This window comes from Morone saxatilis, unplaced genomic scaffold (genome assembly GCF_004916995.1).
Source record: "Morone saxatilis isolate NCDOM2014 unplaced genomic scaffold, NCSU_SB_2.0 Contig23, whole genome shotgun sequence".
NCBI lineage: Eukaryota > Metazoa > Chordata > Actinopteri > Moronidae > Morone > Morone saxatilis.
The window spans coordinates 5,644,289-5,657,347 of NW_023339796.1; the positions used below are offsets into that span (position 1 = coordinate 5,644,289).

Below are 13,059 nucleotides of genomic sequence, written 5' to 3' on the forward strand. Positions count from 1 at the left end.
TTTTCACAGATATTCATTGTATGAGTTATATGTTATAATATGTAGGCTTTGATGGATCTAAAAGAATATGAGATTGTAGAAAAGATGAAAACTATTTAAATGGCATGAAATTTAATGTGGGTATAGTTCAGATGGATTGATACCGAGTATGTTTACTGCACAAGGAAAAACGTTTGAGGCTGTATTGAGAAAGTAAATCGCTGTGGACTGTTTTTTCCTCACAGAAAATGAGATTAATTGCCAATCCATCCATGTTCTGAGTCATCTAACCGGTTGGCTAAAGTCGAGACCAGCAGAGGGGCTGTTTCTGAATCAGGGTAACGTTGCATTAAGCGGTAGACTCTCGCACACATCACTTATGAACCTCTCGCTGTTTTTAATATTCGTGAACACGCCATAGCTGTGCAGGAAGAAAACTAGCAGACAACAAAAAAAAAAGATTCCTCACGTGAAGGGCTGACACACAAAGCCCTTTGGTCCAAACTATGTATTAGAGGACATTGTAGCATGATAGAAAAACTTCATTATTGTCATGACCGATTTTCATTACATGTACATACAAGTTTAAGGGGGTCAGGTCAGGGTGGAATGAAATGTGAAATTGTACCTGTATGTTAAGGTAATGTGGTATGATAGAGATCCAGAGATCTGCAAATAAAACGTCTGGAAAGGTGTCGAGTTTTGCTTTCAGCTGCTGTTTGACGGTGAGTGAGCAGGTGGAAAATCTGTGTTTCAACAGGATTATAATGGAAAACACCAGCAGCTGACCTGGTTTATTATTGTTTTATATTTTTCATTTGTTTTTATTTTTATTTTTGGTTTTCAATTTAGTTTCAGTGTCAAAAATGTTTAGTTTTCATTAGTTTCTGTGTTATTTCCAGTTTTTTTATTATAATATGGAGGTGGGGTTATTTTTTACAAATCTCTATTTCCATTGAAAAGACAAAAATACAATAAATGTTAATGAACACAAAAAAAGTTAACATACAAAAATCATATGGAGTGTCGGTTCAGAATAGATATTACAATACAAACACATTGACTTAGTCATGTAGACACCCCAGTGTCAATAAACATAAACACCAATGTCTCTAAAGATATTAAAACTAAAACTCAAAGTATAGTTTTCATTTTTCTTTCAATTTAACTAAAATGTTTTTTTACACCTAGTTTTAGTTCTTAGTTTTAGTTAACTATAACTATATAACTAACAGGGCCCGGTAGCTCACCTGGTAGAGCGTGTGCCCAGTGTACAGCTGAATCCTTACCGCAGCAGCAAATAAAGGTTTAAAGAGGTAAAAAAAAAAAAAAAAGAATGCAAGGAAAAAAAAAATAAAATACATAAATTCTATTATATAAAGGGGATAAAAATAATGGAAATTGTCATGGATTAATCACATAAATCTTAGTGTTGTTGGAGATACATTAAATCAAACTACATTTCACCAACCACCACCTCCTTCCAAAAGAAGGAATCATTGTAGGTGTAGAATGTGTTGCATTGTATTGGAAGGTCAGTTACAGGACTCCACGTCTGTATATATTTGGGCTTTTGGAACCTTAGTGCTCATTAAGTCCTCATAATCCATATGTTGTAAGAGGGAGGATCTGGTTTCAACCCTCTAATTATGATACAGCAGATTTGAATGAATACAGAAGTGAACAGCTGTACGATGTCAGATTATGGCAACGTTTATGTTCAGTTTTGATCTATTTAATAATAACTTTATTTCTTACCTTACCTTTTAAAACACAGTTACAAAGTGCTTCACATATCGGATAAAAACACACATGTAAAATACAAGTATACAAACATACACACAACAGAGTATAAACAGGATAACCTATAAAAGTGCATTTTTAGCAATTCATTTAAAAGGAAATCATGGAATCAGCACATCTGATAGACCAGGAGCTACAACTGAGGAAGTACAGCCACTTCTGGATTTAAAATGTGTTACGTGGGGCAGTTAGAAGGTATTAGTTGTAAGATGGGAGGACGGGGAGGAGGAATAGGGGGTCAACAACTCTGTCATATAGGCGGAGGCCATCCTGTGCAAAGGCCTTGTATGTGACTATTAAAATTGTGTGTTTTACTGGAAGCCAGTAAAGAGAGGGACGTGAGATACTGACACCTAGTGTTAGTTCTACTGCAGATCCATCAGAGCCATTCAGAAGGAGGAGGGAGGGGGCATCACAAAAGTAGCATGAATGTGTGTGCATTAAATATCGCTTAACAGGGAAAGAGCATTAGCCTCATCAAATTTAAATAGGACTTGGGAAGCTACAGTCATTACATGTCTGTCAGGGGCCATTTTGGTGCAGACATCTGCAGCCGCTGTTCGTCTCACTGATGTGGAAAATCTGTCTGAGAAAATGTACAGAGACCATAAAATGCCACACAATGGAAATGTTTATTGATGCATGTGCAAAGTTTGGAGATATGCTTTTGAGGAATATACAAGAAGTGGGCAACAGCACAAAATAATAATAATAAAAAAAAATGTAAACAGTCCCTTTATCACCTTTAGTTATGTGGTGTCAGAATAATTTTTAATTGGCATGTAAATGATTTACAGTATGAGCAATAAGCTAAAATCACAAAATACACAAATTCTGCATTAAACAGTAAATCAATGGGGGAAATGCAAGGTCCCTTTTTCATGTTTTAGTTGCTTTAATTTGAGGATTAGAAAATGGAAATAAAGACACAGCCATGACTTTTTTTCAGTTTAAAAGGTGGAAAGTAACACACACACCTCAACGTAGACAAATGAAAACAGTCTACAAATACAAGCTGTGCCATCAGGAACTTCACATTTTCTGAATAACTTGAATAAGTGCTAATGCTGCAGACAACAGTGCTAGTCATTTTTAAGCATTAATTATTCAAATCAATGTCTTTTTTTTTTTGATTCACCATTATTCCAAACATGCATTAACAAACTGATTGCATATATTGTTCCGGTAACATTTTTGAACAGGCCGCAGCCATGAATACTGAATAAATTAACTCTGTACAAATAAACACCTATACACTGATCAACCCATTAGAGAATATATATATATATATAGATAGCGTTTCTGATTTTAATATACCTGCAGCAATCATTAAGACTCTACTCACAAACAATAAACAGCAGAATTTACAGCTTCACCGAGACAACAAATAATCATTTACATACAACAGGCTTTCATACATTATTGAACATTGAAGATTTTTCATTACACTGATGATCCACCTCAAACAAACACAAATTAAAATTTGGCTGCTTAAACGACTCTTCTGCAACACCAACTGTAACTGTTGCAGGTTTTTAAATTAGCTTTTTTAATTTCTTTTTTTGCACAATTAAGATCAAACAGCCAAACATCTGGGCGTTCAGAGCTGAGAGGGTTTGTCAAGGTATTTAACTCGCACACGGAGGGGTGTAATGGTGGAGCAGCAGGGGTGTCGAGTCGGCACTCTGGAGGCTGAAGGCTAACACAGCCCTCCCTCGTAATCGTCCTCCTCGTTGGCGGCGGCGGCGGCCGGCGCCCCACCGGCGCCTGCTTGTGGAGCGGCAGGGGCGGCCTTCTTCTTCTTTGCTCCTCCTCCGGGTACCCTCAGGGAAATGGCCAGCTTGGCGTACTGTGAAGAGCCGGGGATCAATGATATCTCATCAGATCTCAGATTTGAAATGTATTTTCAGCCCCTTACTGAGACTGAGGGTGTCCTACATGAACACGTTTTCTGCAGAAGTTTTGATTAATTCATGAGAGATTTCTGCCTCTCTGTGCTTGTGACAGTGGTTTGAAACAGGCGGGGCTCTGCTGGGGAAAGGGGATGTCATATTTTGGTGCGTCAATCACATCACCAGTGGAGTTAAGTAATAAAGTAAGTGAGTGCACTTTCTGTATAATATGTATAGTATAATATATGTAAAAAGCGCCTTTCAAAACCAGAGTTACAAAAGGCTGTTCAATGCAAACATTAGAAAAGTTAAATGAGTTAAAATGTGATAACAGTTTCAAGGTTGTTTGTTTATGTTAACAAGTTTTTAACATTAATATATAATAATTAAAGCCCTGTTCTACAGCAGCAAATACTCAGTTTGTTTGGTAAATTCCTCCTTGAATTTAAATCTCATCCAGAGCAACAACCTCGTACTTTAAAGTAGATCTGAGAGTTTTTTCCCCTAATAAGAGCAGTTTGTCTTTCTACTAATAATAAATAAACTCACTAATCTGAAAGATAGAAACATGTCAACACCAAACAAATAAATACAAATCAAAGCCTTCAGGGGAGCAAAACCCGGTTAAAGCTCATTAAATGTCAAGTACAGGTAGGATGCTATTCTCTCTATTAAATATTTCATTTCCTACCTCCCCGTCTGAAGTAAACCTTCAGGATCTCTTGTTGTGCTCTCTAAAATAATACACGCACAAGATGAACTAATAAAATGTTGTTACTGGCATTGTTTTGATCGTATTTGCACAAAAGAACAAAGTATTAATTATAAAAAGGAAAATAACAGAACCAGCTTGCTCAAAGACGTCCAATTCAGGAGATTAAAAAACAAACAAATATGGCTTTAAATATAATACTGCAGGTTTTTAATCAAACTGAAGCTAAAACACTGAGATACTGATGGCTAAATAATTAGTATATATACGTATGAACCACGTGTGTTTGTAATTGTCAATCAGCAGTACTCACATCGTTGTCCATGTACTTCAGTAAAGGTGAGTTGCACACACGGTAGACCTGGTCCTCGTCCTGCTCGTCGTAGCCCTGCAGTAGCGTCTCCATGGCGAGGCAATCTTCGCTTCCACTGTAGCCGGGCAGACTGACGGAGACCAAGCAAACACTTGTTCATGTAACGATGCTCAGTTTAAGCGTTCGAACACGAGGGAGTGACACTGTGATTAAAAACATACCTGTAACTTTCTCTGACACATTTATCAGCCGCTACGTAGTCACCTCTGTGAAGATGAATCAGCACTTGAGCAGTTGTTTTCTAAAGAGTGAAGAGCACAGGCCGACGTATATGATTAATATGCACATTACAAATAATGATTTATTCGATGTTGACAAAGACTTAAAGCTCTTTCTGTTGCTTCTCCAACCTCCTCTTCTGTTCTCCCTGTTTCTTCAGCATGTTAATCGCCTCCAGTAGGTACAAACTTGTGCGTTTAAAACACAGCACCTCTAAAATTATTAAGTATCCCCACCCTCAACCTCTCAGACTTCAACAGACACAGATCCCCGGCCTGGAAACGGGCACACTAGGGCAGGAGTTTCAGTCTCTTCTGCCGTAGCAGTGCTCAACTAAACACCTCTTTCTTATTGTTATGTTGTGTATGGTAAATGGTAAATGGACCTGTACTTGTATATATTTCCTTGAAGGGACAATAAAGAATCTACGTGATGAGTTTCCAATTACAGGAGGTGAGAGAACGACGACAGAACAGCTGCTTAACATCTGCAAGAGACTTTTGTTTACATATTCCAACAAATATGTTCATATATTCAATATGTTTAGTTTATACTCAAACAAACTGTTCTGTGTTTACGCTGCTGAGAGGAATAAACTAAAATCAGGCTCATCTCAGACACCCTGCAGACACCACAAAATATCACCTGTACTGGAAATTAAATTTCACCTGAGTGTGGTGATATATTAAGTTTGATTAAGGTGTGTAGAGAATTTAACAACATAAAAAAAAAACAAAGTAACCCACCTTGAAGCACATGGGGAAGTTCTCAATCTCTTTGTACATGTTCTTCTCTTTCAGCAGAGCAACTGAAGCTTCATCCAGCCTGGATAGAAAAACAAGAGTGAGGAATGAAGAGGAGCTGTTGCTGTGGTGAATCTACATATGTGAATGTATTAGTACTGACTGGAACAGACAACTCTTCTTTATTAATTAGGAAAGATCTAAGTACGTTTTCTAAAGCAGCACAGAGATAATCTATAACTGATCCAGAGTTTTATCAGAAACCATTGCTGTCGGTGCCCCCCCCTCCACTTTAACTTCCTTTACCTTCTTAACCTGACCAGCAGTCTGGAGGCTTTTCCCAGCAGTTCGACTGCCTGACGCAGGCGGTCCTCGTTCTGTGGACAGAAAACAAGCCTCTATATAAGTGACGACACTCAACAGCATCAGTTAACTGATTTATGTTTTCTTTTGTTGGAAACTCAATTTCACCTCAAACACGCCAGCTGCCTTCTGATACAGGTCCACAGCTTTCTCTAGGTTTATTGGCTCAATCAGTCTGGGAAGAATAAAAGAGAGACATTAGTCTTAAATGGCATCAGTATTCCCCTTTTTTATAAGACCTAAAAGTGGCAGATAATAATAAGGCTACTTAATAATTGTTGTTAATTAATAAACACAAACAGGTAACACCATGTGCAACAATTCTCAAAACTGAAAATACAACACATAACACGTTACATAAAGTATTCTTTCTTTTTTACCAATGTGTACTATAACTTACAATCTAAGAATAGAGGAATTTACTCTAAGTTCAAACAGAAAATGTCCTTAAATATAGAAAATAAAGGTGTTATTTTTACTTTCCAGCCCGGTCCAGAGCCATGGCAGCAGTGTCCGGAGTCCCATTCTCCATGTACATCATACAGGCTTTCTCTATGTACTGGATGGCCTCTGGCATCTTCTTTTGTTCCTGTTGCAGCGCAAACACAACAACAAAGTTACAACTACTGTTACTTTACCTACTGTCTATTAATGAGCTCTGTGTTTGAACTGTGGGTGCACTCACCTTCATCATCATACCCGCCTGTTCAATAGCCCTAAGGAGGAGGAAGAGGAGGAGGAGGAAGAGTTTGAGTAAAACAAGTGGGTTTTTTTCATGTTTGCTGTTGACTTATAACTGAGGTTATAAGACAAGATACTTACTTTGCAGCATGAAAAAGTCTGTAGGACGAGTTAAGGAATATAAAAACACAGCAGTAGGGTTGTAAGAGAATATTTAAAGATATTGCATCGTGATACTTTGTTTTGTGAGACTGCATCGAGTCTCTGTATCGATATTTGTGTTTAAATCCCCCAACTGCTAGAGAGCAGTGTTGTAAACTGAGGGCTGTGATGATGTTACAGGTACAAATGAAGATCAAACTGTTCTGGATGCATGAAAAAGTCAACTTTCTCCAGACTTTTTCTGCCATTTTTCTTTGAATGTGTCCTACAAGACTTTTCTGTTTTTGTACTAAGATTTGATGCATACGGTGGTTAGATTTTTGAACATTGCAACATACACCGATCAGCCTTAACAGTGATGAAGTGGCTATCATGGCACCTGTCAGTGGGGGGGATATATCAGGCAGCAAGTGAACATTTAGTCCTTAAAGTTGACGTGTTAGAAGCAGGAAAAATGGGCAGCGTGAGGATCTGAGCGTCTTTCACATGGGACCACATTGTGATGGCTACACGACTGACTCATCTCCAGAACTACTGAAGGTGTTCCCAGCCAAGGCTCATCGATGCACGAGGGGGGGCGAAGGCTGGCCCGTGTGGTCCGATCCAACAGACGAGCTGGTTCTGATAGAAAGGAGTCAGGACACACACAGTGCAGTGCAGTTTGCTGCGTAGCTGCAGACCACTCAGGGTGCCCAGGTGGCTGATGGGTGTATATACTGCAATATATTAAATCATAACCCACCCAGATTCTCATCCACACACACACACACACACACACACAGTACAGCTCTGGCACTGAGCACAGAAAGGATACGTCTTGTTTTCTGTGTGATATTCAGCTTCCTTCAGATAAGCATCCTTTGCTTGGTCATACTGCTTCGCATTCTTGAAGCAAACAGCTGCAACAGGACACAGACAGTCAGTCAGCAGTCAAATATCGGCTGTCTGTATAATAATAAAAGGTTATATTAAAGGAGAATATCGATTATAGTTACCTGCTTTGGCGTATTCCGATGCAGCACTGTCATAATCAGGCTTCCACTTTGTCATACTGGTCTTTAAGCTGCAAACACACGACAAGCAGCTAATTAAAGACAGAATCAGCTCGTTTATTGCCTATCAAACCCATCGACGATGAACCAGACGATACAAACACACTGTTTATTTGTGGCCTTTGACGCTGGCTCGCTTGGCTAAAGCTGCTGGAAATAAAGCGGATTTCTGACCGTCACTCACCATTTCTCCGCTTTAGCTATGTGCTCATGGGCTTCGTTGATCTTCTGAGCGGCCATGGTGCTGACTGGGTCGATGAGAGTGAGTTTATTGGGGATAAATCGCTGTGGTCGTCGGCTGTCGTCGATGTTTGGATTAACAGGAACTCCTCCTCGGGCGATACGTCATCCTGTGTCGCAGGCTACGGGTGCCGCCGAGGACAAAAAAAAACCAAAACAAAAGCTGCGACGCGAAAGACTTTTTTTTTTTTGTCTGTAGTGTGATTACAGCAGAGGGGAGCTGAGATTGTGGTTTTAAGGGAAAGGTGAATTATTATTTATAATAACTGCAGATACTGTGTTGATACTATATTATTTTATTATTTTATTAAATTATTTATGTAGCACATTGTGTTTATTTACCACAAGCAAAAGCAACAAACAAAACAAGAAATACATGATAAAAACAATAAAAAAGCACATAAAATAAGAACAATTAAATCAAACAGGCAAACAATTATAATATATTAAAAAATAAACAATTAAAAGCACAATGAATAACAAAAATAAAAGAATAAAATTGATTGATTTAAAAGTAAATAAATGGTGAACAAGTAGGTTTTTAGTTTGGATTTTAGGCTGTATTAATTAATAAATAAATAAAACTTATCAGACTCAATTTATATATTTACTATGTGGCAGAAATATGAAACTTCTGGAGGCCCAAAGGTCTTACTGGTGTGAGGCAGTATGAAATAGTTTTTATTGATCTGAACACTAATAGCCTTTATTAAATAATAACCACTGAGATAAGTTCTCCTCTGTTACCTGTTCTTGAGGCTCTGTCTTTAAGAGGGTCATTGTGTCAAAACCTTCATTATTTTGGGGTTTTGTGCTTATTTTGTTGCATATTCCTAAATAAATGACTACACAGCAAACCAGGGGCCAGATATTCCAGCACCTGCTGTGTCCCGTTTACATATTAACTCTAAATGGGTTTTGAATATGAAGTAGGTGAAAAAATTAAATATACTGAAAAGTACAGTACACACATAAACACATACGTTTGTTTTTTTTTGTGTGTGCTATTGAAGTGCATTATTTTTCTCCCACAACCAAACGCACAGAAGAAATGAAGGAGGTTTAAATAAAGATTAATTGTGAATGATGGTGAAACAAATCATCAGGAACAATTCAGACAACAACAGAATAAATATACAATACTTGGAAAAACGTTTTGCTGTCTTTGTGGAGATTGTTTAGTCGCAGTTTCATTTCCTGATAAAATAAAACAGTTGTCTACGTTTATTTCTTGTGTCTTTAAATAATATAATAAAATATAAAAACATAATATAAATATAATATAAAAACATATGTGTGTTATTTACTATAGAACTGGGACACAGCAGATGTTTTTATCTCTTTATTAACAACAAATGAGGTACAATGACTAAACTCACTTTGTACAATCACAACAGAAAACATCATGGATCACACCTCCCACATTAAAATCGATCCTAGTCAACACAATGACAAGAGATTATAATAATAAGTGCAGATAACAACAGAAACAAACAAATAATAAATAAATAAACTAAAAGAAAGCTGAACAGGGGGCTAGAAAAACGCATATTCAGACATTAGTTCACAAAGTCTTCGGACAGGGGCATTTTTGACTTTCCTGACACATTTATTTATTATTATCATTATTATTATTATTTATTATTATGATTTATTGGAGGCTATACTGGTGGCTGCTATAAGAATATTTAAATATGAAATAATGATGATTAAAAAAAAATAAAAAATGTATTTAGTGCTTAATAGTTCGCATATATGTCATTAAATCACCACGAATCTTCTGTTTTTAAAAAAAAAAAAAATATATAATAATAATTATAATTTATATAAAAATAATAGCGCCGCGCCGGAAGCGGAAGCGAGTGTCGGTGTGGTCGGTGACGTCACTCCGGTCTCTAATGGCTGAACAACAACAACCGTCGGCGGGTGACAAAGTTTCCCAAACTCCCGCAGAGGCTGAAGAAAGTTGGAAATAGCGAAGAGTTTTTTTTTTTGGTTGTGTCGCAGTTTTCGCGCGTTTCTCTGTTGACTGTCTCTCTCTCTTTCTTTCCTCCTGTCTTGTGGTTACAAATGTGGGATTATTGATGGATCACAGATATGACATACCGCGGAGGGCCGCCGCCGGTGGTGGTGGTGGTGGTGGCGGCGGGGGCTCCGCGAACTCGTCCCCGGCTCTCGGGGCTCAGTCGCGCCGCAGGAAGATGCCTCCGAGACCCGCTGATTTTAAACTCCAGATCATCATCATCGGCTCCCGCGGTGTCGGTAAAACCAGCCTCATGGAGAGATTCACCGACGACACTTTCTGCGAAGCCTGCAAGTCGACCGTCGGTGAGGACAGGATGCTTCTTTTCTACTTGTTTTTGTGTGTGTCAACTTTTATTTATTTATTTATTAGCAGCAGCAGCAGCAGCAGCAGCAGCGGGCTCTGTCTACTTCCTGGAGGGCAGGATACTTAAACTACCTTGTGTTGGATGTCATGAACACATTGTCTCCTACTTTGACTGTGTAATGGGGCTGAACAGGCAGTTTTAGGCTGTTTAACTAGTGGACTTTAATGCTATGAAGTAACTAAACAAACACACGTGTGGGGCTTGCATTGGTGTTTTTTTTTAGGTTTTTAAAAGTTGTTTTAGCATTAGTTTTAGAGACCAACACAGAAGGGAGGAAGCTTATTACCTGAATGACTTTAATCTGCAGCAATCCAGTGATTAATTAACTTAATTTTCTACTGGTGTCACTGTTTTGTTTATTTAAATGAGTGTCATTTCCATTTCTTAAAAAAAACATTTTCATAACATACATATTACACATTTCTAAATAAATACACATAATTACTTTAACTGGTGTTTTATTATAAAAACAAAAGTACAAGTGACAAACTGCTGTGTCCTGGTCGTGGATGCCGCCAGCTTTAACTACGAAAAAAGAGATGTGGAGTTGGGTAAACACTCCTGTGAGCAATACAACAGTCAACCATAATGTCCAATCCCAAAATAGTCACACAGCTGCTATGGCAGAGCTCCATTTTGTGCCCTGTGATTCGCGTGACACAGCTCGTCGCTAATATTGTGTTCCTTTGATCCCAGAGACCAACGGAGGGAAGAGTTGGTCACTCAAGTCTGGCTGGAAATGTTGTTTTTCTAATCCCCTAAATGTCTTTCGCATAGAAGATCACTATGATTGCGCACATCTTTTTAGAAGTTTGACACATGTAACTGCGGCACTCATTGTTTTGCAGCTATCACCTTTAAATAAAAGATATAGTTTAACCCTTTTAATACAAAGAAGGATGCAGCTTGTTCCCAAATCATGTCTACATAAAAAGCATTTCCACGTGTGTCTTTCTGTTTTCCCCTCACAGGAGTTGACTTCAAAATCAAGACAGTGGAGCTGAGAGGGAAGAAGATCAGACTACAGATCTGGTGAGTAACTGGGCAGAAGTTTCCAGTTCCTTTACTCCTCTGTGTGGTGTATTTCCTGTGTCTGTCCCCCTGCAGGCTCCTCCTAACATAAACTAGTGCTGGCTTACTGGGTGCTGGGTAGGTACTGCATGTGCAAATAAGATGTGCCAATTGCATGTTTTGGATTGCCAAAACATGTCTTGTCAACCATTAACCGTGAGATGTTTGTCAGTGAAGAGGCCCATATTAAAAACTCGTGGCTTCAGTGGGGATATTCATTTTCACTTCATGTGGAGCAGCACGTGACCGTAATGTTGTCTAAAGTTGGCAATCGCTTTATTCTTGGTTACATCGGGTGTTGTTACCTTTTATATTTAGCATTCTCCACCTAATTTGTACACACACACGATAATTAAAGTTCATTAAATCCAATACCAAGTGCCTCCTCTCATTTCAAGGTTTAACTTCACTTTGATTCTAATACAGTCAAAGTGTTCAAAATATAATGTAAATCACTTTGCTGGCATTGTAGAGACCTTATTAAAAACCCCGGCAGCGGCGGTTATGACTTTATTAGTGGTGTTTGTGAGTGGGAAGTCAGTGAGGGATCTACTGGCTGGTCAGGACAGCGTGGCTCTCTGTGTGCAATATACCGTCCTGCAGAAGCTCCTCGCAGGCTGCCAGCATCACCACATAAGTCAATAATATGTATATGTGTAGACCTAAATTAGAATATTTAATGGAAACTACAAAGTACACATTACATATTTTGAAGTTATCTCTTCTTTGGATCTCTTTTACTGAGTCCAGAATTAGCACTAACACCCTTCAGATTCTTTTTAAAAGTACTAATAAGTGGAAAAAGTGTGGTTTTTAATTCAATTTGATCTCACTGATTTCTCTGAAAGTCTCTATATTACTAATAAGAAGATGCACTAAGATAAAAGTCCTTTGTTACTCTACCAATTAGTGATATATTAAAATGTCAGCGATTAGTCAGTTGTATAGCAGCTGGCCACAGGAGACATACAGTGTTATTGTAGCTTAATAATCAGACTGAATCTCCTCTTTGTTCTAATACCTACCTATATTCTGTCCTAATATAGTGTTTGAATTGTAAATAACAGAGTTTTACGCCGCAGTGATTCAGAGGTTGCTCAAATAGACCACCAGTGACCGGGAGGATGTCATATCAGTGGTGTGCTTCTATTAAGCCTCTACATACTTGTGTCTTGTGACTTCAATAACGCCTTTTAATTGCATTTTGAAAACATACGGCGGTTTTTGTCCGACAAAGGGGTATCATGCTACAAATTACAGTTCGGAAAGCTTTTGTACTGACTGCATTGATTGTGTGTGTGTTTTGGGCTAAACTGTGTCAACTCCATCGCTTATTTCTAACGCATCTGTCCTGTTCATTAACACCCCCCCCCCCCCCC

General features: G+C 38.3%; 2 protein-coding genes across 2 annotated transcripts in view; one reads left to right on the forward strand and one right to left on the reverse strand.

Moving 5' to 3' along the window:
• Positions 1 to 2,395: 2,395 nt before the first annotated feature.
• Positions 2,396 to 8,336, reverse strand: napgb (N-ethylmaleimide-sensitive factor attachment protein, gamma b). The gene is made up of 12 exons (XM_035670207.1): positions 8,164 to 8,336; positions 7,923 to 7,990; positions 7,742 to 7,826; positions 6,907 to 6,924; positions 6,770 to 6,800; positions 6,564 to 6,673; positions 6,193 to 6,259; positions 6,028 to 6,098; positions 5,725 to 5,803; positions 4,921 to 5,000; positions 4,700 to 4,829; positions 2,396 to 3,631 (listed from the first exon to the last, which is right to left on the reverse strand). Exons 1-12 carry the CDS (start codon positions 8,217 to 8,219, stop codon positions 3,482 to 3,484), a joined length of 945 nt encoding a protein of 314 aa, XP_035526100.1. The 5' UTR covers positions 8,220 to 8,336; the 3' UTR covers positions 2,396 to 3,481.
• A 1,758-nt stretch (positions 8,337 to 10,094) lies between these two features.
• The window catches only part of rab12 (RAB12, member RAS oncogene family), a 9,502-nt gene continuing 6,537 nt past the window's right edge, over positions 10,095 to 13,059 (forward strand). Inside the window, exons 1-2 of the mRNA XM_035670208.1 lie at positions 10,095 to 10,547; positions 11,581 to 11,641. Coding sequence (XP_035526101.1) covers positions 10,304 to 10,547; positions 11,581 to 11,641 — 305 coding nt within the window. The 5' untranslated portion in view covers positions 10,095 to 10,303. The remainder of the gene's footprint in view (positions 10,548 to 11,580; positions 11,642 to 13,059) is intronic.

Bases quoted from the DNA above. Each gene is read 5' to 3' on its own strand.
- napgb (XM_035670207.1), bottom strand. From the start codon at position 8,219: ATGGCCGCTCAGAAGATCAACGAAGCCCATGAGCACATAGCTAAAGCG. The intron at 6,674-6,769 runs GTGAGTGCACCC...GCGCTGCAACAG, and splicing joins AGGCGGGTATGATGATGAAG to GAACAAAAGAAGATGCCAGA. The intron at 6,260-6,563 runs GTAAAAATAACA...TATTCTTCCCAG, and splicing joins GCTCTGGACCGGGCTGGAAA to ACTGATTGAGCCAATAAACC.